This window comes from Dryobates pubescens, chromosome 7 (genome assembly GCF_014839835.1).
Source record: "Dryobates pubescens isolate bDryPub1 chromosome 7, bDryPub1.pri, whole genome shotgun sequence".
NCBI lineage: Eukaryota > Metazoa > Chordata > Aves > Piciformes > Picidae > Dryobates > Dryobates pubescens.
Genome location: NC_071618.1, coordinates 26,383,922 through 26,411,524, shown reverse-complemented (window position 1 = coordinate 26,411,524; position 27,603 = coordinate 26,383,922). Strand labels below are relative to the sequence as shown.

At 38.7% G+C, this 27,603-nt stretch overlaps 1 protein-coding gene across 1 annotated transcript in view; it reads right to left on the bottom strand.

Moving 5' to 3' along the window:
* MYCBP2 (MYC binding protein 2) overlaps positions 1 to 27,603 on the bottom strand; it is a 190,005-nt gene that overhangs the window by 5,714 nt on the left and 156,688 nt on the right. Inside the window, exons 60-79 of the mRNA XM_054163003.1 lie at positions 26,401 to 26,558; positions 25,350 to 25,549; positions 24,227 to 24,376; positions 23,146 to 23,306; positions 22,372 to 22,528; positions 21,526 to 21,750; positions 20,856 to 20,921; positions 18,049 to 18,288; positions 17,822 to 17,920; positions 16,710 to 16,790; positions 15,231 to 15,497; positions 12,912 to 13,195; positions 12,122 to 12,218; positions 10,854 to 10,973; positions 9,117 to 9,218; positions 5,235 to 5,363; positions 2,690 to 2,822; positions 2,339 to 2,442; positions 1,066 to 1,254; positions 330 to 437 (exon numbers count right to left, since the gene is read on the bottom strand). Of these exons, the coding sequence (XP_054018978.1) occupies positions 330 to 437; positions 1,066 to 1,254; positions 2,339 to 2,442; positions 2,690 to 2,822; positions 5,235 to 5,363; positions 9,117 to 9,218; positions 10,854 to 10,973; positions 12,122 to 12,218; positions 12,912 to 13,195; positions 15,231 to 15,497; positions 16,710 to 16,790; positions 17,822 to 17,920; positions 18,049 to 18,288; positions 20,856 to 20,921; positions 21,526 to 21,750; positions 22,372 to 22,528; positions 23,146 to 23,306; positions 24,227 to 24,376; positions 25,350 to 25,549; positions 26,401 to 26,558 (3,070 nt within the window). The remainder of the gene's footprint in view (positions 1 to 329; positions 438 to 1,065; positions 1,255 to 2,338; positions 2,443 to 2,689; positions 2,823 to 5,234; positions 5,364 to 9,116; positions 9,219 to 10,853; positions 10,974 to 12,121; positions 12,219 to 12,911; positions 13,196 to 15,230; positions 15,498 to 16,709; positions 16,791 to 17,821; positions 17,921 to 18,048; positions 18,289 to 20,855; positions 20,922 to 21,525; positions 21,751 to 22,371; positions 22,529 to 23,145; positions 23,307 to 24,226; positions 24,377 to 25,349; positions 25,550 to 26,400; positions 26,559 to 27,603) is intronic.

The window sequence follows — 27,603 nt, the reverse complement described above, 5'->3', positions numbered from 1 at the left end:
ACAAACCAGACAATGTCTGCATTGTACTTTCTTTATAAGAGGACCTTTACTTCAGGGAACAGTAAGGAAAGGTAGAAATGTGCATCAATGATTCCCTTTCTTTAGTGACAGAAAAAAATTGAGGAAACAAGTGATGTGTAACTAATTTGTATTGTAACAGACAGTATAGTATTAAAACCCCCAAAATAAAGGGAAAACCATCCCCCAAACCAACACCAAAACAGAATGAAAAAAACAACCCCCAAAAAATAACAGGAACAACCCCCTGGTGCCCCTTGCCAAAAATTTGTTTGACCTAGGCAGTGATCAAGTAACTCATATTCATTTACCTTGCAAATAGGACAGGACATAAACCCAAACGTTATCCTTGGCCCAAGCCACCTGTTTTCTAGGACTCGCTGACAGCATTGCAAATGGAAAACGTGGCTGCAGTCCAGCTTTAGAAAAGAATACAAGGAAGTGAGCACTTAAGTTACATTAACCACTAAACCACAAGCAGTTATTTGCTTTCAAGGGACAACATATATCAATTCATAGAATGGTCTGGGTTGGAAGGGACCCAGTCCAACCCTGTCTGCAGTAAGCAGGGGCATCCTCAACTAGATCAGGTTGCCCAGAGAGAGACCTGTTGAGCCTCACCTTGAATATCTCCAGGGATTGGACTTCAACCACCTCCCTGAGCAACCCGTTCCAGTGTTCCACTACCCTCATGGTTAAAGAAGTTGTTCCTAATTCCAAAGTTAATTTGTTTAAAGCCCTAAGACTTTTGTCTTAAAAAAGAATTAAAAAAACGGTCATTAAAATAACAACTTTCCACACCAAAATGACTAGTGGGTATATGAAATACATACAAATTACCTCAGCTGTTTTGTAATTGATTACAATCTGCTTTCTTGAAATAGCAGTAATGCCAGAAAGGTTTTTTTAACTTATTGTTACAATGTCTGTTTTGAAATTGTTACGAGTAGATGAAGAATATAATTGTATTTTAACTTCTTCCACACTTAACACCACAGCCATAATATTGATCTCTTCTAAAAGGGGGGAAAAAAAAAAGAGATAAACCTGGATAGCTGGTGCTGCTGAAAGTGCTTCAGTAAAGCAGATCATGCACATGTCATCAGCATCTTGTTTAAGAGTTGTAGCACTCTTATCACAGCCATGCAAGCATGGCAAACAGTGCTCTTCGTTCTTAACGCCTCCACATGGGTGTCCACAGGGGTGTGTCTTGCTGCAGGCAATTTTAGCATATTCCTGTTAAAAGTAAATAATTAATCTTTCTGTCCTTTCCTCTGAACAGTTTGATAGAAGTATTGCTTTTTTGAAGGATCACTGGTTTGTGCAGTGAACTCAGATGTAAGAATCATGGTTTGTGTTGTCTGCAGCTGTAGCAGATACTTGGGGAAAAGTACACATTTTGTGCACTTGAAGTAAAACTGATACCTTTGTTTCCTTATGTTTCTGCTGAAGAGCAATGGTATAATGAAGCCATAATTTTAAAACTACCTTTTATCACAAAGGGAAATACTCTTTAATCTTCCATGTGCATAAGTGTTGCTTACCCTGTGTTAACAGCCTAAGTTATCTGCAAATTTAGATCCTTCAATAAAGGAATGAAGTAATCCACCCTAAAGAAAACATTATGAGCTGATCATTAACCAGCATAATGCACTTTTAAATGGAAGTGGTATTTTAACCACCACTAATTCCTGTCCCTAGTAAGTAGAAAACATACAAAAGTTGCCCAGAAGCCACAATAAACGGAACTGAATTAACAATAACAATATATTCAACAGGCTAGGAGAGCAAACAAAGACAAATCTACCACACACAACCAGAAATAAACATGGTGAGGTAAGAAACTGCTGAGCATTTGGCCTTCCACCAATTCTACCTGTACCGCAGAGCAGAAAAACTCTCGGGACACATGAATACAGTTGGCAAACCTGGCCAAGTCTGAAATGCTCTGTGCTCATGGTAATGACCAGGGCTGTTAGACAAAATACTTTTATCAAGCTTTCCAGTACACTAGACTATGTTAGCAGGGTATATTTTACTTTTAACTTGGAACACTATTGTGAAAACTTGAAGCATTTCTGAAAATCATAACAAACCCATGCAGTATTTTGGTTGACTATTGATGTTTGTAGCCTGTAATTAAACATTTACAGACTTTGAAGTATTTGAATTACAGGATAATATTCAAACCTTTTCATAGGAAAAATCTGATTTAAAATGGACCACAGAGATGAACAAGGTTTCCTCAAAATCAGGAGATAATTTGATCCTGCAGTCCCTTCTGTTTATGTAATTAGTGATGGTATTTGTTCATACACACCTGGCAATCTGTGTCAGAACAAACGCTTCCCACCGCTGATAATTCTGTTCCGCTCCTGCATCCACAGAAGCGACACGCTTCAGAACTGCTGGTGGTTGGCTTGCCTAGATCCACAGGAGTGAAGAAAAATGAAAGTTGATGAACATGAAATGAAAACAAAGGGACTGATACGCTAAGAACAGACACTTAAACAGCAGTCAATTCTTATGCAATTAAACAAATTCATTTTTGTTAACATTTCAAAAGCACTGCCCCAAAGCAGGTGAAAACCCCTACTGGTTGGGCTTTTTAAGGATAAATGCTTATGTATAAGGTAAAAATAACCAGCAAGTAGTAACAGCTGTGTTTTACCTGTCTGCTCTCTAAATTCCACCATAGCCTTCATAGTTTTAGAATCTGCTAATGCCATCAGCCAGAACAGTTTGGTCCTGCCACAACCCTCATGGAGATCAACTTTGATAGCTTCTTCTTCTTCTTTGAATACCTGTCAGGTTAACCAAAGAGATAGTAAGTAACATCTCTATCTTATTTTTGTTGCTGTCTCTTTGGACTTTCATTAAATGTTTTACAGATTGTCTAGTCCAAGCTCTTTTCTTTTAGGCAGTCTGTAGTTGTACATATTGCAGGAGAGATGCATAGCTAGAGGCTTTGTGTTTCTAGTAAAATACGTAAAATCAACACTTGAGCTAACATATCTAGGAGACAATTGTGCAACAGTGCTAAGAGGAGAGCTGCATAACTTTTTTTTTCTAATTTAAAAAGTATGGAGCTTGGACTTCATAACTACTACTCAACTCATCCAGTAGGCCACTGTATACTAAAAGCACAAGATAACATTAGAAATATCTTCATGTAACCATGCCAGTAGTTTATGCAGGCAACACAGATAGTTGTGGTCTTAATGATATCATGTAAGTATGCAATGTTTGTATTTCTGTTTGTATTCACATAAATGCACCATGAATGGTTTGGGCAATAATGAGGAAAATAAAAGAGTCTTGATGGAATTGAAAAAAAAATAAATCCAACTGCATGAGATCCTTGGTAAACTTTGTATAATCTCTTCTTGTTCCCCTTCCCTAAGTTTTTAAGGCAGTTCTGCTTTCATTCATTTCACCTGCAATGCAACAAAAGCTAGAATTTTCCTGGGTGTGGATGTATGCACTCAGTTTAAACTTTGCTGCAGTTCTTATTAGAATTGGGAACAAAACCCTAACTGCTTCACAAAGGAGTCATATAAGCAGGTCATAGTAACTTACAGGCTGTCCTTTCTTGGAGGGAGAGGAAACATGTTAGAGAGGTATATATGAACAGAAGTTGGACAAAAGCAGGAAGCTAACAGAAGACAAGAGACAGGGAACATGACAGCATTTAAACTTTAAGTTGAGGGGATTAACATGAGAGACGCTAAGGTAAGAGTGGTGAACAAAGAGTAGAAGTTTAAACATGCTTTCAGAAGTAAATAGGAAAATCTGGTAAGTAGCTATTCTGGACAGATTAAAGGAGAGATGTGAGGGCTTCTACGAGAGAAGAACTTACTTTTTATCAACTGTAATCTGAACAGGCTATAGAGGAGAAATCAGAAAAAATAAATGAGAGTAGACTGTGCTGTGCCATGACAGAAGAGTAGACAAAATTGTCATCTCTGGATGACAAGACAGGAAAATCCCAAAGGAGACTGCAAAGATTGTGGCTAAGGAACGGACAACGATGGATCTGCATTGAACTTTCAGTCTGAGTCTACATTGCAAATGCTGAGACACCAAGGAGATCTGCAGAACAAAACTGGGCACCAGTGATCTGAGGTTCACAGCATGCACGCTCCAGAAGAGCCAATCCCCTGCACAGAAGGACCATTAGCAGACTGGCCCTGCACCTATTTTAAAACATTTTTTATCTGGAAGAAATCCAGTTCATGCACTCCAAGGCTGCTCCATAACACAAATCAAAGCAGAGATAAGGAGATATGCTTGAAAAGCCCATTCCTGATCCTAACCAAAAGGCGAGTCTGGATGCACTCTAGAAGAGGAACGAATTCCATTGAACTACCTTTATAAATCAGGTTTATCATTCTATCCTTTGTACAAATAGAAGCAGTCAGAGCAAAAGGAGAAAATAAAGGACCAAAAACCTCACAACAACTAGTGTCAGGAAAGAGGAAACGCTCAGCTGTTTCAGAAGGCATCATCAACATGAATTTCAATGAAAACAAGAAATATTCCAAAGACAATGTTGCTTGAGGCTTAAAGATGAGAGAATAATGCAAAAAGCAGAGTAAAAAGCAATTAAAACCCCCTCGTCTGTGTGAGTCAAAGAGGAAAGACACTTCAATCTTAGAAACAAAACCAAAAGAAACGAGGAGTTTCTCAAGTTTATGGATATAACAACGTATTTCTCTCTGAAAATGCAACAAAAGCTGGAGAAATTATAAAAGACTGATGAAGGGAACCCGTAGGAATATTTGCTGCAAGTGGTTTTCCTGGATATTAAAAACTGTACATAGGTTATAAACAAAGGAGTTGACAAACACTGATGCATGTGATAGGAGTGTAAAAGAGAGATAATTTAAAAGAAGTACTGATCCAATGTATGCTTGCATTATAGACAGTTTCTAGATTCTCCTAAAAAAATATTCCCAAGCAACATTAGAATAAGAGGGAAGAGCACTGCCAGAGCCCAAGGGTTCAAATTAGGGACTGCCACACAACTTTCCAATCTTCTTCAAAAGAAAAAGGACAAGAGAAGTGAACTAAAAACAACCTGAAGAATTAAATGGAAACTTACCTATGCCACCTCAAACATAAGAGAGGAAAACACCATTTTGGCTATGTATTAATGGGGGAAACGCAGACAGTGCATGCAGTGCACACAAACACAATGCCACGTATGCCCTCACCTGTCTCTGATGAGTTTTTGTTCGCCGATGGAGATGAAGGAATCGGTCACAATCTGTACACAAATTCCCACAGACGTTACATAAAATGATTGCAGCAGTCTCACCATCATCATGGTTATCACACATGGGCTGGGAAAAAGAAAAGAAAGAAAAACATGAAGTCATTCTCTCTTTATTAAACCTCTGAGTTCCTTTTAGCCTCTGTTTCTAGTCTCTCTCCAGTTATCCCCCCCCAATTAATAAAGAGGGAATGAAGAGCTTGTATAGACTATTACATGTATCTTTAGAACAATCACTAAAACTCCTGGAAGCAAGAAAAAATAAATAATATTTAGTGTATTAGTGTATTTGGATATTCTTCATCTTGTATTTCGTATGATGCAGCAAAAATGTGTTTCTCAACAACACGGTTGAGACGACATTTTCTACTGATCCGAGAAAAGATTTGTGGTAACAATGGGTAACAGAAAAGTTCAGAGACATGAATACCCAGGTCAGTCAACCTGCACAATATTTTCCCTTAATTACTTCAATATCATAGAAGTTGGAAAAGACCTTTAAGATGGAGTCCAACTGTAAACCAACTACTATGGCCACTAAACTACATCCAGAAGTGCCACATCTACTCGCTCTTGAATGCCTCCAGGGATGGTGACCTCCAGCACCTCCCTGAGCAGCCTTTTCCAACACCTCATCACTCTCTCAATAAGGAAATTTTTCCTAATATCCAATCTAATCTTTCCCTAGCACAACTTATGCCAATTTCCTCTCATCCTATCACCAGTTACTTGGGAGACGAGACCAACTCCAGCCTCACTACAATCTCCCCTTAGCTTTCTCTTCTCCAGATGTGGTGAAGGCACATTATGCCCAGATATTGAATCTTGTCCCAGCATGCAGACAAGTTCCCCCTCTTTCATGAGGAAAACAAAGGCCAAGACATTAGCCAGGCCAGCACAGATCACTGCATGCACCCATCACATAGGATGCTCATGCTAATACCAAGAATGGGCATAATTCTAGCTTCACGCTTCCTATAGGCTGAAGCCAGTTGCTTACAAGAGTGCCCAATGGTCAAACCCAGCCTCGAGGAACCTGTAAGTACTACCCCAGTTAGTAAAGCTTTGCCCCCTCTTTCACTTTGCTTTCTCTCCTTGCTTTGAGAGGACAAAGCTCGTGCCATAGCCTCTGCCATTGAGCTCATCGCTATTAAGTCTTCTCTCTCATATATGCAAGCAAACTGGTAGCCTCTGCATGATGATGAGAAGCCCACATCCAGGCAGGCCCATTAAGACTTAGCCCTGAGAGTATCTCCAGAGGAGGGACCTTTGCTGAGCCGGAGAAGCTCCAGCATTGTACTGCCAGTCTCACTGACTGGGAAAGCCTACTGTGTCTCAAGAGCACTGGACCCCTGAGAGTGAGATCTGCCCAACTGTCAGGGAAAAGGACTTAGCCAAGTCCAGCAGTCCACACGTCTGCATTAGCCTTAAGCAGCAGACTGATGAGGGGACACAACCCTGTCTTGTGTCAGATCAGAAGGCAGGATTGCATGCCTGTGTAACCCCGCTATCGCGGGGGAGGAGTCGCCACTTCTGCCACTCCATGCCCTGTAAACCTCAGGGAAGTCCAGAGCCCTGTCTGTGCGCGTGCCCCAAAGCCGGGACCGCTCGGAGAGGGTCCCGCCGCGGCTCCACGCAGCGGCGCTTCTTCCCCGGGGCCGTCCACACCAGCCCCGAAGCCCGTTGTCGCAGGGCCGACACGCTGGGTCCAAGCCCACCTGCTACCATGCCAGATCGGAAACCTCCGAGCTCGCCTATCGTTAACAGTTGCTCCGCCCTACCGTGCGGACCAACTCTGTGAGGGCCGACCCCCTCCCGGGACCAGCCCTACCGGCCCTGCCGGGCCAACCCCGCAGGACCGCTCCCTATTGTCTGGAAGGCACCTGCCGGAGTCCTGCGAAGGGAACCCGCCTACCAGTTAAGTCTAGGTTCCATCTGTTCTCCACTGCCACGGAGAGAGGATTGCCGCCTAGCGTTGCCGTCCAGACCAGCCTAGGAATCAGCCGGCGACAGTAGTCTGCCGGAACCTAATCTCGCTACAAACAAAGGACACAGTGCATCTTCCAGGTGCTTTCCACCCACTAACATTCAGTTCAAAGCATCCACGTCTAGCAGAGTAACCTCTGACGCATAGTAATATCTTTGTATATAGGTAGCAGCCATCTGCGTCCCGGCGAGTCGCCGTCTGGTGGACAAGCGGTGGAATCGCACCCTTCGTTATATAAATAGACAGTGATTCTGTAACTATTCCAATTGAGTCCTAATTATAAATACTAAACCATTTATGGGATGTATTTCAAAATCGTGCACTAGAACATGTATATAAAACAGTGATTAGTCGGTGATTAATAATTTCAATAATAATAAAAATAATATTCACATAACTCATATTTCTTATTCATAAATTAATAACCTCTCCATCACACCAGACTAAACAAACCTATTTCCCTCAGCCACTCCTTGTAGAATATGCCCTCCAAATCTCACACCAACCTTGTCAGTCTTTAGACACCCTCCCAGGACATCAGTCTTTCTTATACTGTGGCTCCCAGAACTGAACACAGTACTCTGGTATGTTTACAGCGCTTAAACATCTAATCAGAGCTGTAGGTCATCTCTAACAGAGAGAATTCAGTCAAAGTAACAAACTTCAAAATCCACCATAAAATTAAGTTGCTTTACTGATATAATTTCTTCCAGAATTCAAAACAGTTGTTTTGCAGTTCAAAATACCTATACAGTGTTCAGTGACTGGCTTTGATTACGTGCAGGCATATGTCTGAGGACATACCCAGAGCATGGTTTACATAACACTGCTCATGCAACTTGGAACACAATCTTTTCAACAGCAGTCCTTGTAGGGGGACACAACAGCTTATCTCAAATTTCGAGCACCCTGATATAAAATAGGATTGTGGAATTTCAGGCTGGCTTTGGCAACTCATATTCCTGCTTGATGAGGTCTTGGGTACTCTTCTGACATTTTCAAAGCTCTACAGATGGCTCTTGACTTACGTAGTTCAGACACCTTTGTGTTTGCCACCTCCTCTCAGCAGAGTTTTAGTCCTCAGGGAAGCTGCAGCTCTGTCTCCTGTATTCTCTTTCTGCCTGCACTAAACTGCTTTGGAGGCCTCTTTGTGCCAACGATACTCAGGTGCTAACAGGACAACATGATATTCCCTTTGGACATGTGGAACCACCTAACCAAGTTATAAAGAGATCAACTTTATTACTTTTCTCTTTCCAGATTCATATTAAAATACTCCTAAGTTTTTTTGTGATACTGAAAAATACAGACAGATACTTGATTAATCGATTGTATTGAATATTGAATTTGTTAATTATCTGGGTAAATGGTAGCTGTACTAAATTGTTAGAAAGAATTTCTTCATCTTTGGGGTAATCACACACTACTGACCATAGGGGAGAGGAAGCAAGATTATGGGGAAGTAGTTACTCAAGAATGCAAAAGAATTGACTTTAACAAGTGACAGAGCACCAGACAGGAAGTGAAAAACCCTTATAGAAGCTGTTGTATTAACTGGGTCAATCTACTCTCAAAAAACCCCCATTCATATAGGTGTTAGGAAGGCCTTCCTCCATACTGAACACCAGTAGAATTGCTACCTCACTGTTTCAGGTAGGAATTTTCTTTTGTGAGCATTGCTTGTCTAGGACACAAATACTTCAAACATGTATGTACAAACTCCACTGGGGAAAAACATGGAGGAAAAAGATTAGACCAAACCTACCTTTCCCCATCATTATTCTAAACTGACTACTGAATAAATCAAACACAAAAATGTATGACTTCCACTCTTACCATCTGTTTCTGCTGCCCGTCCTTTCCCATCCACCTTCCTGAGGAGAGTCTATCAACGTGATCCTGATCAAGTACACAGAGGGATGCTAAGGCCAGCCATAGCTATTGAAAGGCAAGATAGAATTAAATGTTTCAGAAATACTGAAAAACTATTTAAAAAAAATCCCAAATATAAATTTTGGCAGATAGGAATGTCACTGTTACCTGTAAACTGTATCCTTGTTAGCTGAAGCCTGCTCATGCAATGCAAGTTTTTTATTCTCCAGAAGATGCCAGATGTACAGTAAAACTTACAGAACTTTTGGGAGCTACCCTGTTTCTTTCAGGTATGTCACATTATGATCATACATACAGTAGTCAGCACACAAGACAGATGCAGTGAAGAAATATGGAGAAATATGGCAAATAGAGACTTGCATATCACTCCCAAACTGCAAGCTTCGCAGAAGATATTCAAGGACACAGACTAATAAAAAAGCCCTCCAGACACCAAAACTTTAGCTCAACGAGACTGATTTCCCTGTGCTCTCTCTACTGCACAAGGCATTCAAAATTACCTTGAAAAAGGTTCTGAGCTAACTATTCTTCAGAGGAAGCTTTTCTCTCTTCCTCTCCAGTGACTACAATGAAATCCAAAAGAGATAAGCTGCATGAGGATAATTTGTCAGTAGGCCTGCAACCCAAATTGAAATGCACTTGACAGTTGCATTTCACAATAGATTTTTGATCAAAGGTTTGATTTGAACAAAATGGCTTTTGTTGAAAAATCTCAATTAGACTCCCCTCCAAAAAGCCCACATGTCCACAGCAGAACTGGGTTTATTCACGACGAGAGCTAGGTTGATGTTCAGTGCTCCTCTAAGACCTAATTAAACCAATCCAGTGATAGGAGGAGATGGTACTCTGAGACCGCATTTTCCAAAAGAGCAGAGAACATGAGAAACAGGATGAAACTGACAACTGGCACAGCCTTTTAAGACAGAAACAATGCCACTGTCAAATGTTTGTAACCACTGCAAACCTCCTCTTTTACATGTCATTATCATGGTTGGGAAGCTGAAATCTCTAGACTCTAAAACAGTAGGAATGTCATAATTCACAAGCATGTTTTGAACGGATTTTTACAAGCAGTCTGTTATGGTTAAGTTAGTAGCAGTTTCTATAAAATATTCAATGAAGTAAAGACAAAGAAAAAACTCCAAACCACACCTGGTAAATAATACAGCCTTCAGATGTAGCAGCTGATGACCTAGAAGTCAAGCCACTTAAAATAATTGTGTAGAGAGCTGGAAACAGACAGTTGATGTGTACCCTGCAATTTTCCCTGCTGCTGATCTTACAAATATAGTAACAGGCAGGGATCACAAACTGAAAGCAGAATTACCTCAAGGATAAAACCCCAAATGTATGAGCATATAACTTACTCTTCGTCATTTGGGATGCACACAACAGGCATTGTCTAATCACAATACAGTTTTTATTGATGTATTTCTGCCTCAAAGTAGAAACCTTAATGTGCAGTGACACAGAGAAAGCAAGACGTTTATTAGGACAAACAGTGATTGCCTCATATAGGATACCTGTCTGTTATGCCTACAGCTAGATTGGGAGTACGTAACTGCGTGCCATAGAGGTTGTTTCTTGAACCTGTATAAGGAAGTTTTTTAATTGAAATACAGGAAGGGTTCCTACAGCCCACTTGCAATGAACTAAATTTAAGCTTAGTGAAGCTCTTACTCTGGTTGTTGCAATGCACCTCACTGGTGATCTGTATTCTTCTTCCATTTTGGTCAGAGCTATGATGGTTTCAGCAATAGCATTCTTCGTCACACGGGACCAAGCTTCCGACAGATGACCCTGTTAAAAACCAGGAAACTCAGATTTTTGCAGCTTCTAGTAAGAACAACTAAAACTCTAACTACAGTTGCTACCAGCAACCTCATGTTAGGATCACAAGTTAGAACAGAAAAAGAGAAAGGCAAAGGAGGTGTTTTCACATCCAAGTAACTGGTATAAACTACCTCAACTATTCAGTTGGCTGACTGATACAGTCCCTGAGCAACTACTGGAATAACTAACTTGGAGTAGGTAGAGGGCATATGATTTGAAGAATGCTAAGGCACGTTCCTAAAGCCCCCTGCTGGAGAAAGATACACAGCTGGAGCACAACTGACAGAACAATATACAGATTACTTAATTCCTAGAGAAATCAGTTCTGCTTTCCTAGCTTGGCCTTCCTGAACACTTTCCACAGTTTCTATATTTCCAAGAAATAAAGAGGACTTAAGGAAAACCCAACTAAATTTCCCCTAAATTCTCCCAACTAAAATTCTTTCCCCTAAACATATATATTCCTTCCTTCCCATATGGTTTCTGGGAAACAGGTGAATCATTTTTCATCAAATTCTTCTGCCAAAAACCTTGCCTGGAGCAGATATGGCTACAGAAAATTTCAGCTCAGATGGTTCCATTTATAAACAACTATAAATGTATCACAGTATCACCAAGGTTGGAAGAGACCTCGAGCATCATCGAATCCAACCTGTAGATTTCCATAAGACTGAAGATCTATCTTAACATGCAGAAGCCACATATAAAAATCTACATATGGGTACATGAAAACAACAGTACTATGTTGTATTATGTGTCCAGATGCTTTTGACTTTTCAATTGCAGTTGTGAGTACTCAAGACTTAAAAAATTAGGTTTCTAAGTTAATAATGTAGAAAATTAGACAATTATTGTTCAGTACTTAAATTTCTGGTAAAAGTTACTTATTTAAAAGCTTATTTCAAAACTGTATTTCTGCTTAGAAGAATCAGAACTCACTACCCACTTCCTACTGCTACTAGGCCTAGAGTCTACCCAGAAGACTACCCTTATTTTCTTGAGATCAGCTCACATTTAACACCTCAGTCCAATACTGACTGTGATAGTAATAAAAAAAACACTGTTCATTATCAGAATAGTTTAATATCCTCCACACATTTGAGTTAGAAACTTACTGCTGCCATGTCTTTTATGAGTTTAATAATGATCTCTGAAATCTGAGTAGGTGTTGAACCCTTCATCCACCAATGGCTTTCACCTCGTCGAATATAGCTGCAAAGGACATATGGTAATACAGGAAGTTAATCCAAGCAATTAGTTACTGTATGTCAAAATGTACCTTGAACAGTGCACATTCAGCAAACTCTTGCTTCTGGTTGATTTTTGGATTTTGTTTCTTTGTTTCTGTTTGGTTTAGTTTTTTTTCCAAATCACAGAATCACCAAGGTTGGAAGAAACCTCATCAAGTCCAACCTGTCACCACAGAGCTCATGACTAAACCACGGCACCAAGTGCCACGTCCAATCCCCTCTTGAACACTTCCAGGGATGGTGACTCCACCACCTCTCTGGGCAGCACATTCCAATGGCTAATGACTCTCTCTGTGAAGAACTTTCTCCTCACCTCGAGCCTAAACTTCCCCTGGTGCAGCTTGAGACTGTGTCCTCTTGTTCTGGTACTGGTTGCCTGGGAGAAGAGACCAACCCCCTCCTGGCTACAACCACCCTTCAGGTAGTTGTAGACAGCAATAAGGTCTCCCTTGAGCCTCCTCTTCTCCAGGCTAAACAATCCCAGCTCCCTCTTACCCAAAATCAAATTCATCAATAACATGAGTAATATTCAAAGCATAACACAATTTTTTCCCATTTATAGAACAAAGACTATGAAACACAACATAACTGACTTCTAAGAACGTAATTATTTTGTGGTTTTAGCTGGAGAATATATACAAATCTTTAAACAAACCTGGAATTGAAGATCATTGGAAGTGTGACTGTAGTAACTCCTTTGCCTGCAGTAGTGCCAGCCGTCCCTGTTATAGTAGTTCCTTTGGCTTTTAGCTGTACAGTGAGAGCTTTGGCAATGCATCCCAAAAACATGTCTAAGATACCTAATTTGTTCCAATCTCCTTTTTCTGTTGAGTGAATGATATCACTTATATCTGCTGGTGGAAGGGACTTCACTCCTATAATACTAGCAAGGCGATTAGGGGTTACCTCAGGCAAAACACGTCTTAGTAATGACGTTACCTGGAGGGAACAAAACAAAACATCAGAATATCACAGCTCTTACCAAACCAGCTGGCATCTCCAAGCAAAATTATATGACATCTTTCTTTTTCATCATCAGTTATTTCAGTAAGAAGGATTCAATCTACTTTCTCTACTTAGATCACACCTGTAAGAAATTCTGTAAGGTTTCTGTTTGACTTTGAAGTGTTTATTTATATCCTGTGAGACAAGGCTGAAGAGCCCAGAACCAATCTCATCCAAACCATACTTACTCTTCATATAATAATAATAAAAATATAGTTGGTACTGGACTTACAATAACCAGTGATACAGATGTGTGTACAACTCTGATTTGCTTGCACATTACAGACATATTACATACATTACCTATAATCGTTAGATATTTATCTTTGGATACAATCTTTAGATGTCAGAAACTCTTTGATAGAACTATTAGAGACACTTTAGGGTTCTGAAAACAAAGTTCTTGCCTCAAGGTACTGAAAATCATTACATTCTTTCCCTCTGTCCTTTAATGTGCCTAGAGATATATTCTAACAGGAATTTCTGAACAGGAAATCCATGCCAGTTGCTCCACATCTAACAGGAGCTGTCTTGAAATTATGTGCTTCTATCTTACCAACTGGTGGAACTGGGGTTGAAATTGGCTATGGCATGCAGGGTTTGGTCCAAATCCAGATGCATAAAAACTCACGGAGTCTCTGTATCTGATGTCTCAAGCTTTAAATATTCTCTTAAAAAAATGTTTATATTTTAAGAAAAAAACCCCACCCACAATATTTTGCATATCTGCAATACCAGAGCTACTAAAAGCAGGCATTATCTGCCTTCAGGCAAGTTGAGGTGTCACAGTGCAATGGTTCAGAAAACTGGAAAAAGTAGAGAGGATGAGACCAAAACCAAAATAAACCCCTTCTGAAACAGGAACTAAAAATCCACCCTAGAGAAATCTTATGGGCTAGCAAAAACAAGCTAGTGCTGTACTAAAGCAAGTATTTTATATGCCTACATGTTTATGTTGTATTATGTGCATATAAATATACACATAGAACAGATTCATTTCCAGAAAGATATATTAAAGTCTTAGATGAGGATACTAAGAATAGAGGGGAATTGTCTTGTTTTACAGCACTACACTTATAGTCTGAGTGTAAGGCAAAGATGCCAAAGACTCATATCTGCTAATAATAAACCTCTCATCTTATCTATGCAGGCTTACGTGCATTACCTACGTGCATGATATGAAACACCCAAACAGCACTGCATTTTTAGGTCCTGTCCATTTAACAGACATTTCAAGGTCTAATCTCAACCAGTGAACCCTCTGCTTCACTTGTTACGATCTTGTAGCAGGTGAGTCATTAGTTGTTTAATAATTCTAGCTGTCACTGTGCCTCAAAGTCAAATGTGATATTAAAAAGGAAAGAACTAGCTATGGCCTCCTCAAATCATGCAAATACTTACCAACTTTTGGAGCATTTGCAGCACATATAAATGCATAACCCTGTATCATTCTCAGGCCCTTTCCCCAGAATGAACTCCCCTGGCACAGCTTGTAAACCTTTCCTCTAGAGTCCTGTCACTTATCATCAAGGAGAAGAGGCTGGACCCCTCCTTGCTCCAACTTCCTTTCAGGTAGTTGTAGAGAATAAGGTCTCCCTTCAGCCTCCTCTTCTCCAGACTGAACAACCCCAGCTCCCTCAGATGCTCCTTATAGGTCTGGTGCTCCAGGCCCTTCATGAGCCTTTTTGCTGTATTCCGGACATGCTCCAGCACCTTCTTGTAGTGAGGGGCCCAGAACTGAACACAGTACTCAAGGTGTGGTCTCACCAAGGTTGAGTACAGACCACCTCCCTGTTTCTGCTGACCACAGTGTTTCTAACAGAGACCAGGATGCCATTGGTTTTCTTTGCCACCTGGGCACAATGCTGATTCAAGTTCAGCTGACTGTCAACCAATCCCTAAGTCCCTCTCCAAGCTGCAGACTTCCTTCTGGCAACATGAAGATAGACAAGGAGCAATGAGCACTCACCTGTCTCTGCACCCTGGGCGAAGCAGTGTGTAGTAATGAGAAAAGATCCTGGAGCAGAGTCAGCTGTTGTGCCAGGTACTGCCGGCCTACATTGGAACCGCTGAGTGCCAGAACCATTGACAGCAGCTCAAAGCAATAGGCATCAGAAGAAGCATCCTCATCGCTGGGCTGCGAGTTGGCGTTCTCTTTGCTGGAGATGGCATGCTCCCATTCCTCACGCACGCGGGTTGCTTCCATTCTTATGGCCTGGACTATATGAGCACACACCTATTCCAACAGAACCCAAACACAGAGTAACTCTTAAAAACTTACAGAAAGATTGCATTTCAAGTACCTTCATAACTATGACTACAATGTGAAGTCTGTGAAACTTGGCCTGTGCTTAAGTTACTTTTCCACATAGATTCAAATGAAGAATATAATTTAGATTTAGAGCAAAGATCTTTAGAATTAAGAGACTTCCTACTGAATTTGCTCATCTTCATTCTGGAAAATTTGATTGACTTTTTTTTTTACTGTACTTTCTGCCCTTAGTTTGCTTTTTACATAGAATTCAGGTTAAAAAACCCCAACCACAATCCACAAACAAAACACACTTACACAAAACCCAAGAAAGAAAAGTATTTAGTAAAAGACTCAGTTCTCTTGTTTAGTTTAGTATTTGGGAAGCTTAAAAAAAATTTAGAAACCATGTTTTCATTTTACCAATAGTAAGTTAAAAAACATATGTAAGAGATTTTGAAGTCTGCTAAGATTGATGACAAAAAAGATTCTGCTTACTAGACTAGACTTACTAGTCTAACAAACTTCAAAATGAATCTAATACCTCTTGCAGTACTGTGAAAATTTTCATGGCAGTATTTGCCTTGTGATAGATGCAATAATGGTAACAATAAAAAAAGTTCATATACTCAAAGTATTCAAAAACAAGAGAAACCCCTCCACTAACTACTGCTTTATGTTAAGAAAATACAAAGTAAGAAAACTCCAAACCCAACCTTTCAATGACTCCAAGAAAGAGTAAGTAAAGAGTCTATTCACTGACTACCTTTATAAGATTAAATTTTATCAAACCAAAATACTTCTTTGATGACAGAAATGGGAAAAAAAAAGGTGCAAAACTAAGAATTTAAAATCTATCCCTGATCCTTTCCCAGAAATTTGAAATGGTCTACTATTATGCTATGATTATCAAACATGATTAAGTACCACTTACAACTCTAGTCTAAAACTTTTCTTTTGAAATTGAGTCTTATAATTGAAGTTTTTATCCTATTGAAATGGATTTTTTTCATTGACAACTTCAGATGTTTTTTCAGATAAAACATATACTATGAACAATGTAAACCACAATGTGATTATCAAGGACAACAGCAGAATTTAAAGTGTCTAGTAAAAGGTATTACATTCACTGAAAATGAGTGTATTTATTCCAACAAACCAGCATTTGATCTTCAAAGTATTTCAGAATGAACAAACCTGCTTCTGCAAATTTGTCAGTTTGCTCCGGCTGAATATGATCCCTACCATGTGCTCCTTCAGGTCTGCATCTGATGTTGCCTTCACAAAAAACATATTCAATATTAGGTCAAGGTTCAGGAACATTTCCTAATTACTGTAGCAGTTAACATGGAATATAACAAACCTTTTTCTACAAGCTTTTCAGCATTTTCTTAGAGAGAAATAAGATATAAGCAAGACCAATTTAACTAGGATTAATAAGTACCTCTTAGATGGATTTACTTTCCTAAGCCTGAAATCAGGAAGCAAAACAAGTGAAGTATAGTTATTTGAGATTCAGCCTCTTCACTGGTTAAGTGTTTGTAAAGCAGTCTGTGGAATATATTTTCCTATTCATGTATTTTAGAACAAAAGAAACAGAGGACTCACAAGTTACCTCGCAGTAGGGGTGAGAAAAATACTCTTTGCAAAATGAATCATTCAGTTGTGGAACTTAGTGTCACAAAGTACTGGGTAGAGCAAAACCATATGTCATCTAAAGAATTAAATTATCATAGTATCAGTCAGGGTTGGAAGGGACCACAGGGATCATCTAGTTCCAACCCCCCTGCCATGGGCAGGGACACCCCACACTAGATCAGGCTGGCCAGAGCCTCGTCCAGCTTGGTCTTAAAACACCTCCAGGGATGGTGCCCCAACCACCTCCCTGGACAACCCATTCCAGGGCTTCACCACTAATTTTCACTTAAGTCCAATTCTGGCTATTGAACACGACAGTCTATATACCCTGTCCTTCTCAGGAGCATTTCTTAAGCTAATCAGCTAATCTTTGCTGGAAAACAGGAGAGTTCTACCCAGTAAAAGTACAGATGTTGAGTAGTTATGTAAGTGTAGGCATAATGTGCACCACCATTTCTGCAGTGCTTCCATTAAGCACACAGGCTTCAATTATAATTTGTTAGCTAAAAGAAAAATAATTAAAAAGATAATTTTAAAGAAAGTAAGCAATTGCAACATTTTACTTCTGCTTTGGTCTGAAAATTATGTAGCAGAAGTCAGAGGACAAATAGTGAAAATCACCCTGGATCATTTTTTCAGCAAAGTATTATTGATAGAATACAAATAAATACATTGTGTACTTTTTCTTCTCCTTCTGGGGAAGACAACAGTGCTTTTTCTTCTTGTTCTGGGGTTGGCTCAGCATCTCCAGAGATGAGTTTTCCAAACACCTAGAAGACAGTGACAATTAGTTGATCTCAAACTTGGCCAGGTGTGGCATTCTACATTAAAACACAAAGCACTGTAAGTCTATGATTTGTAGTAACTTTCACTGTATAACGTATCATTAAAATCCCACCTGGGATGTAATAAGTCGGAATACTCGCAGCGTCTCAGATTCACAGTTTCTTTGTTGAGCTACACTTGCAGAAATCTGGCCTGCTATTTTAATGCTTTCACCATCCTTCCATCCAAGAATTTTCACTTGTCGAACTCTTAGTGTGTTCTCTGGACCTTTCAGTTCAATTTTGATGATATGATTGTCACCCCCAGGAAGTTCACTTGTTACCCAGCCAATGTGTCTCGAATCCAAGTCTGCCTATTAGACAGGAATAGAAAGATGGGAACTGACATTACATCAAACAAAAGTCACCTACCTCTGTAACAAACCAATTATATAGCACTGGACTCAGTAGCATTTGCTATGAAATTTTCATCCTTAGCAGTAAAACTATAACACTGAATTATACAAATATTAAACCATATGAATTTATACTTAAAAAAATAAATCTTTGAACTTTTAAAGACATATAGTGATTTGTTGTTTGCTTTTAAAGCCTATTAGAAACAGTGGCCCATCAATTCATCTTCTAAGCAAAAGTTCATCCATCCAAAAAAAGCAGTTTGAACTAGTATTTGCTCACTACTTTTAATGAAAAAAATCTGCAGCCATCATAATTTAACTGAAAATATAGCACACAGTTATCAATCGGTAAGTTACTTCACCCCTATTCACAGAAACCTCTGGCTGAGGAAGTGCAGCTCTGTGGAAGTCGATGTCTGATATCCTTATCAGGAAATGCAAGACTTAATCATTGTAAAAAAGATTAACTGTATGAAATTAAGTTCATTTTCAAGCATCTTTTCAAAAAACCCCCAACATAAATAATGCTACATGATTTAAACTGTGATATCACTATTGGAAGCCAAAACCTGATAGGGTGCAATGCCTTCAAAGCACTGCTCAGACCAACCCAATTGGGCCTTATAGAAATACAGAATTAACCAGGTTGGTAAAGACCTTCAAGATCATCAAGTCCAATCTATCACCCAACACCATCTAATCAACTAAACCATGGCACTAAGTGCCTCATCCAGTCTCTTCTTAAGCACTTCAAGGGATGGTGACTCCACCACCTCCCTGGGCAGCCCATTCCAATGGCTCATTCTGTGAAGACCTTCTTCCCAACATCCAGCCTAAACCTCCCCCGGTGCAGCTTCAGACTGTGTCCTCTCCTTTTAGCTACACTTAGCCATGAGCCAGGTCAGCCCTCTTTCATATCCATAGCTTCATTGATCATTAAGCTAATATTTGTTCTTTCCCATTTCTACCCTAATTGTCAGTGTCTGCATTGAACTGTGCTGCAGTAGACAAGATTGCCTTTTTCTTTTTAAAATACTATGAGGCAGGCTATGTCTAAGTTAGGGTACAGTATGTGGGTGTGTTTGAAGACTAAAAAAGAAATCAAAAATCTGTTGGAGAATTCTCAAAAGTCTGTTCAGCAAAGAGGAAGCAAAGCTGAATTGAGCCCCACCTATCTTCTGGGACTGAAGTGTTCCTGGAAAAATGCCTGGGCATTTGTTTGACCAGACAGACACAAAGCCAGGCAAGCAAGCTAACAAGTTGTATGAACGATCCTGATGCCTCAGTTCTGCCAGGGCTTTCCAACTGAAAAAATCTCATGATTCTATATAGACTCAGAGAAATAACACCATGGTGGTTGGACTCAATCTTAGAGGTCTTTTCCAACTGAAACAATTCCATGATTCTATATAGACTCAGAGAAATATTCACACAAACTTTATGCAAGTTTTGTTTTGTCATGTTTATAGAATAGAATAAACCAGGTTGGAAGAGACCTTCAAGATCATTGCATCCAACCCATCATCCAACACCACCTAATCAACTAAACCATGCAACCAAGCACCCTATCAAGTCTCCTCCTAAACACCTCCAATAATGGTGACTCCACCACCTCCCCGGGCAGCACATTCCAATGGGCACTCTGTAGAATTTCTGTAATGTCTTTTAGATTAGTATCTTTGTCTTAAAAGCAATCTGAGGAAGAAAGAAAAAAAAACCATCTCTCTGTTATACATTGGTGCTTCTTCTTGAAGATTTTTACCATTGGGCGTCAAAATACAAAACATTGTTCTCTGTGAAAAACAGACATCTCTCATTTGGCCTAGTGACAAAGCAGAAAGGCTGAATATCATCATGAACTTGAGTCTCCAGAAGTCTTCAGCTACCTGAAGTTGAACTAAAATGGCTGGGCAAAATATTTGCTATAAATATGCATCAGACCATGTAACTATAAAAACTTATGTTGAGGGTAAATGACTTATTTTCTCCTTTTGCACAGCATTCTGCTTCTGCTAACTTCTAAGCTGCTTTTCTCTAATGAAAAATGATGCCCTAAAGCAGGTAAAAGGCAATGACAGAGCAAGGCTAAGAAGCTAGGCATCAGAGTATTTAACACATGATACCAGTCAACACAATCACTTTGAGTACATTTATATACAAGTACCTGATATCAAGCAGCTTGTTGAACCTTATTTAAAACACAACCTAAACAGTCTTTTTTGGAAGCTTCCTAGATGATCACTTATCCTTTCAGATGGATTAAGTGAAAAATAAATCTAAGGAACATTTTATATTACTCTATTCTGTTTCAATAAAAGAAAAATCTTGCTTACTATTCAATGTAAATATAGCTGATTTCTGTCATTAAGAATAACAGTATTTTCCATGAGTACTATGATGCCTGATATTTATACAATAATTCACCTATCATAAGGAATGGAAACTATTTGCCTAGGAAGTCTCTGCTATATGCAGCCAAAAAATGACTGTGATTTTTCGGTGTCAATTGTTAAAATGTTTACCTGCTTTATTCTGCAGAGATCTTCTACTGCCTTGCCAGTTAGGAAGGTCATTGAAGTCACTTTGTTCTGCAACAGACAAGCAAAATAAGAATGAAGCACTTCCTCTGAGTACCATACTGACTATTACTTCCATATTAAGAGAGTATGTACATAAAAGACAAGTTTTCACTCTGAAAAAAACCAACATTTTAAGCATGATCAAAACCAAGGACAAAGAATTCCAAAGCACAGCTCTCAATAAAACAAAAAGATTGTTCCTTGTATTAAAAGCTGTAGTGGAAATAAAGGTATATTTGTAAAATTGTTGTACAGATCAATAAAGATGAATACAGTAATTCTAGAAAGTAGTTTGGATTTTATTTGAATACTTCTACAGAAATTGTGACCAAGAAAACTAGCTTGTGAAATAACTGAATGCTTGAAAATGAATCTGAAATTGAACAAGCTGAAACTGAAAATTATTTCCAAGTTACAGGTTCATGAAAAATTTAATTTGATTGGTCTGATCAAATCTGGTACTGCTTTCAAACCCACAGAAATTATAACCTTACTTTGAAATGTGTCTGAATTAGAATTACAAACTGAGCTGGACAAAGAAAATGATGGCTCTTGACTGATATATACAACTTTGTCTATGAACCTTTAATGAGAGATTTAACCTTCCTCTTACCCCAAGGTCTCTGGAGTTGTCTACATGAACACACACATAACGTGCATTGATTCCTTTCACACAGTTAATTGTGATGTTTTTGGTTTTGTTTTTATCTTCATCTCCTGACTCCCAGAACGTTTCTGTAGACCCATCTGTTAAACTACCAATCATGGCAGGTCGGCTTGATGTTTTAATGTCAACAATGCTGGTTAAGTCTTTTAGACAAACCACTATGCACAGCTCCTGGGAAAACAAATGAAGTTATTTAAAATACCTAAAAATAAGCCCAAATACAATCATTATTTATTACTTTTAAAACCATACAGACACTTCTGTTCTTAAGAATATGCCCTGAACTAAAGAAAGAATTTGCCATTTATTGGTTCAAATTATTCAGCCCTTCAAACCAAAGGAAATGTTAATAGCCTGCAGCTGAATATATTAGTAAATGCCTAAATGTATTAGTATTAACATATGGAAAAAATACTTTGAAGATATTCATAAGGAATATTAATCTGTGCTCCTCAAAATAACAGAAAAAAAGCACATAAAAACTAGAAATACACAGCACTTAATTAACTCAGTGTACCTACTGAATTAGCTAATTTACCTAAGAAAGATCCCCACACAATTTACTTGCAAACAAGTACTGCTTAAAAATGTAGGTTTGAGTGATCCAAGAGGTGATATTTAAACCTCTAAAGCCAGGTAAGAGATCCTGAATATCAGCAACAAGATCCCAATCTGAGCTACATTCAAGCAAGCATGACACAGCAATAAGGAAAGTTTTAATCCAAAAGAATGAGCACAGGAAGTGCAGGCTGTTCACAACTGATCGCTGCTTCTGAGAGGTGTAATACTTGCCTGATTCATAACTTCAAAACCAGACTGAATGCTGATACTAAAACTCTCTTCACTGTCTCCATCATCAGATTTAGACAAAATATTGTTGATATGATGAAAAACATTGCTCTGGTGCAGGAACTGATGATCAGATTGTTTAAATTTGAGACTCCAGCATCTAAAAAACACATTAAGAGGACTTTGAAATTTTGAATATTCTTCAAAAGACATAACCTACCAATGGAACTAGTACATTACATTTTGTCCTCTCAAAATGCATTCTATAAAACTTTAACTTCCAGTTTCTGCAGGATCTTAGTTGTTTCTATGCATCAGACTGAGGACTGCAGGAGTAAACTTAAATAAAAAAATAACAGTAATTAGAATCATTATTCTTCACTGTGTAACTCTGAGATAGATATACAGGAAAAATGTCAAACAGTTTAAGGATACTATTCAGAGGAGAGATTTCTGAGAAAAGGTATTATGCTACTATGCACAAACACACAGGTACTACCATATTTATTCAAGAATGTGGTTTTCATCCTAGTGGATACAGTACAGAATTTAAGAGCAATTACATATACATTTTTCTCTACAAAGCCTTCTACACTATTATTTAGATTTATGAATGCATACATATATCTTTTACGTATCTTTCCCATGCAAAAGTACAGACACACTCCTTTTCACAGAGGCACAAGGCTTCGAGTTACCTATCTACATTGCCAAATCTTTTCATCTACGATGTTACAATGCTCCAGCCTTTTAAGAATTTTGTTTGTTTGTGCTTACCTTAAGGCCATTTGCTGTAATGCACTACCACTGGGAAGAGACATCATAAGGTCAGAGATTGTCTGGAGAAGGCGGTGAAAAGTGTGGGGTAATGGGTGAGCTGCTTCACCAGCAATCACTATATCAGACAGAGGATGTTCACATACTCTTGTGTCTTTTTCCTACAATGCAAAACAATTTGTATGTTGTCTTTCAGAGAAAAAAGGTTAAAGAAATAAAAATATTACTGATCCTTAAGTGTAAGTGCAACAATCCCATAAGGAGTGTGGGCTTCAAAGGAGTTCCAGTCAGAGGAATTTTCACATATGAAACCATGAGAACCAAAGGAGGAATTTGAGAAGTATGCTGTATAGTACCCACATATTTCTCATGACTTGAAGGTGTGAAACCTCTTGATGTTTGAAAACAAACATAAAAGCATAGAAAAAAACCCAAAACAGCTGTTAATAACTTCTTTAAACAGTAAAACTCAGTCATAACAAACTTACTTATTAATCTATTCTCTGCTATATTTCATTAGAACTGTGAAAATAATCATTCTTTGTTAAGGTGTGCCAGTATGAGAATGGCTGTGCATTTGGAGTCAAGTCTGAAAGTAGCAGCAGAGGCTCAAAGAGGGGAGGAGCCAGCAAAGTAAGTTAAAGGCAGTAACAGCAGAAAAAGAGAAAGAGGTTCTGATGACCTTATCCCATCTCAGAAGGTGTGGGGGGGTGGAGGCAGGGGGGCAAAGGAAGAATAAAAAACTAACAGTATTTTTTATGTTGTTGCTGGATTCGTGATGTGCTTGTGTCTTCTTTTCTTTCCTTTTCCCATGTAATTTATCAGCACAAAAATCTGCCAGTTTTACAAGAAAAAAAAGAAATTTTCTGTGACTATCTAGTGGGTTAAACCAAGAACTGAAGATTAAGAATTTGAATTCCATAATTAAGGGTCTGTTTCACAGAGAGAGAGAGAATCAAGGGTTTGTTTGTTTGCGTGTTTGCTTTGTTTCTTTTTTAAAAGTAACAACAGTATTTCTAAATTGACTGCAAAAATCTACTAGGATGCTGTTTTTATAAATGGAATGCTAAATCTCACTTACTTGTTCTGCATTTTCTTTATTTGATTTATTTTCTTCATCCTCCTCTTCTTCAGGCTCTACAGGTGCAGGAGTCAGGGAAGCCACAAAATGCCATAAAATATCATGAAGGGAAGTTGTCTGGATGACATTACAAAGAAGCCAGTTGAAAGCCTAAAACAAGGAGTTTACAATTGGTTAAAAACACCTGGAGTAAAACTACTTCTTACACTGTTTATGTGAGGAATTGCATTGATGCTTTGGGACAGGCAATAACGTAGAGGTCTTCAAGTAAGACACACTGCAGCTAAAATGGTTTATAGAAATGACAACAATATTACAGGAGACATAGCAAAGTAATTCACAATCACTGCACACAAAAAAACTTCTTTGAGAAAAGCTTGAAGGATTTAAAAAGCAAAGTCCCTCTGTATTTTCAGAGACTATTACAGGATGAAGTTGCAGCACTTCTCACCACGGATATTCCTCAAAAAATTAAAGATCCTTTTTAATTTACTACTATGTAGACTGAGATTTTCGTGTTGTTCTTTGGTCTCTACCACTGATTGAATTAATTAAAACAATTAAGCCACCTCCAAAAAAGTCAACATCATGGATTAAATAAAAGAAAAAAATAATAAAAAAAGTTTTTAAACCACTGTAACATTCTTGTATTCTTCTACAAACTGCGATAATGATGCACCTTGATGTGTAGAAATTTAACAGGTGGTGCTTAATGGTAGAGGTGTGGGTTTTGCTTTACCTAAGAAAAGCCACCTCCATTTCCTTCCTATCAGCAAAGCAATTCTAAAGTCCAACTTTTCAAGAAAAGAATGGCAAGCAAGACCAGGAAGTTGCTGAGCAAATGAGGAGAAAACAGTATTTAATTGATTTTTACAACCTTACTAATATTCTTTTCTCAGAGATTTTTGACACAACAGATAGACTGTTGAAGAAGTTTTACAGGCAATACTTTTTATGTGTTTTAGAGTTAATAATTCAAGTAAGTGAACTTTCAGAATAGATTTGCTGCATATCTCAAAATAATGTTTTGGTATTTTAATCTATAAAGAGACTTTACAAAAATTGAGACAGAATCTACAAACATCTTATTTTAATCACACGTGACCCATCAGCACATGAGTACCTCCATGGCAAAAACTCGGCAGGCGGATTTCCGCAAGGCTTGTTTCATTGCTATTTCAAGTCCCTCCAGATCATGATGCTGGATTACAAATGCCAATACTGGCCACTGGAAATTTCTCTCTCCTTTGGAAAGAGAGCTGTGGGCGGAGATTAACCGAGAAAGTTCAGGAGATGGATGTCTCAGGAGGGAGGACCCCACTTCTATTCAAAGGCATAAAAATACACATACATTAGATTCTTTGTGCATTTTATTTTATAGCCACAATAAACAAAAACATCAGCGAAGCTTCACAATTTGTATTTTTTACTAATATTCTATGAGAAAAAGGTGTTCAAAAAACCAGTGTGGAAAAATGAGCATGCTTCAACTGAGAAAAACACCCTAACTTTTAAATCAAGATCGAAAGATGTACCACAGTAATTCCCAAGCTGCTAATCCTCCTGTGTTGATTAGTAAACAGCTAATGTTTGTTAATAAATAGAAAGAAAAGTTATTAATGTTGGAAAATTCCTTAGAGATAATCTACTCCAACCTCCCTGCCACAGGCAGGGACACCTCTCAACTAGACATGGTTGCTGAAGAGTCCATCCAGCCTAGCCCTGAACACCTCCAGGGAGGGGGCGTCCACAACTTCTTTGGGCAATCTATTCCAGAGTCTCACCACCCTCGCACTGAAGCACTTCTTCCTAAGATCCAGTCTAAACCTACCCTCCCTCAGCTTCAAACCATCCCTCACTTGTCATATTGCTAGACATCTTATGGAATATCCCTCTCCAGCTTTCCTGTAGGTTCTCTTTGGGTATTGGAAGACAGCTATGAGGGCCCTTCAGAATCTTCTCTTCTCCAGGGTGAACAACCCCAGCTCGCTCAGCCTATCCTCCTAGTAGAGGTACTCCAGCTCTTGGATCATCTTTGTGGCCCTCCTCTGGAGTCACTACTACTACATGTATTTGTAGAACTTTTGATTTGCCTAGACTTGCCAAGAAGAACTGCAACTCTAATGCCATATCCTTGAGTATCTGATCATTGATTCTGATGCCTGTGCTCTTACCTGCATCTCCACTGTTGACTCGTCTCCTCGGGACTGCCTTTACACGTACTGGCAAAATTGAGTGCTGCTTGTCATATTCTGATGCAACAACTGAGTATGACCTTTGAAAGACGGTACGCTTTGCAAGGTCTGTATCTGTGATTGGACTGGTTTCCAAACTGCAAAGAAATCGGTGCAGTTACAGACCCACTAATGAAGGTACAGCACAAACTTGAATTACAAATAGTAAACAAAGGAACATGCATTTCATAATGACGATGCTACTACTGCATGAATGTTTGTCTTATGTACTTAATAACTCTTTAAATGCTGGAAAAGAAGGAACACGTATTAGCATTACACATGGTGCAAAAGCATGCAAGTGCTTTATAAACAAATGTAAAGATGTACATGGTTAAGTTCCAAGAATTTAGGTATTTGTTTTCAGAGAGAATACAAACATTCAGATCATGCCTGAACTGAAGTTTCAGACCAAATTTGCCCCGAGAATGCACGTGAAAACATCTATGGAGTGACTTTTTAATATGCAAGCCAACTGAAATTTAGAGCTTTGTGTGAAGTAAAAGTTGCTAACATCATTAGCTTAAAGTCAGCTTTCAATTGCTATGGCTATGCCTCTGGCATGTTTCACTCCTTACCTTCAGTGGACTTTCTACAGTCTGCAGAAGAACTCCCAGCTTATGCTGTCCCTATAGGCCTCAGGAGACCATGGTGTCCACAGTTTTAATAAAGGAATATACCAATACGATGCACTCCTTAAGGAGTTTTGCTAGAAAAGCTCTATTTCTGAAAAGACTACATTGTAGATTGTAGTATTCCAATAAGCTGTTTTTGCAATCAGTATAAAATATAACAGATTGAAATATAAACAGATTAAAAGCAACTTTTTCTCTTCACTACATCCTCATCATAGTATGAGGAATCACTGTTTGACATCTGAAAACACCAAACATCTAAGTTGATTCTGGACTACTAACTAACAGTAAGAACCTTTAAAAATACATAATTGTCTGAATTAGATCATAATAAACTTAAGAAATATGACAGAAAACATCTAGCACTCTTGGTCCTAGATAACATTAAGTTGTACTTTCTTCAGTGGCATTTTACATTCCCACAGAAAGAAGCAGTAACATTTGCTTTTAAAAATGTATGGTATTGAATTTCAACCCTTTCAAAGGTACTACAATCAGATGCATTTAA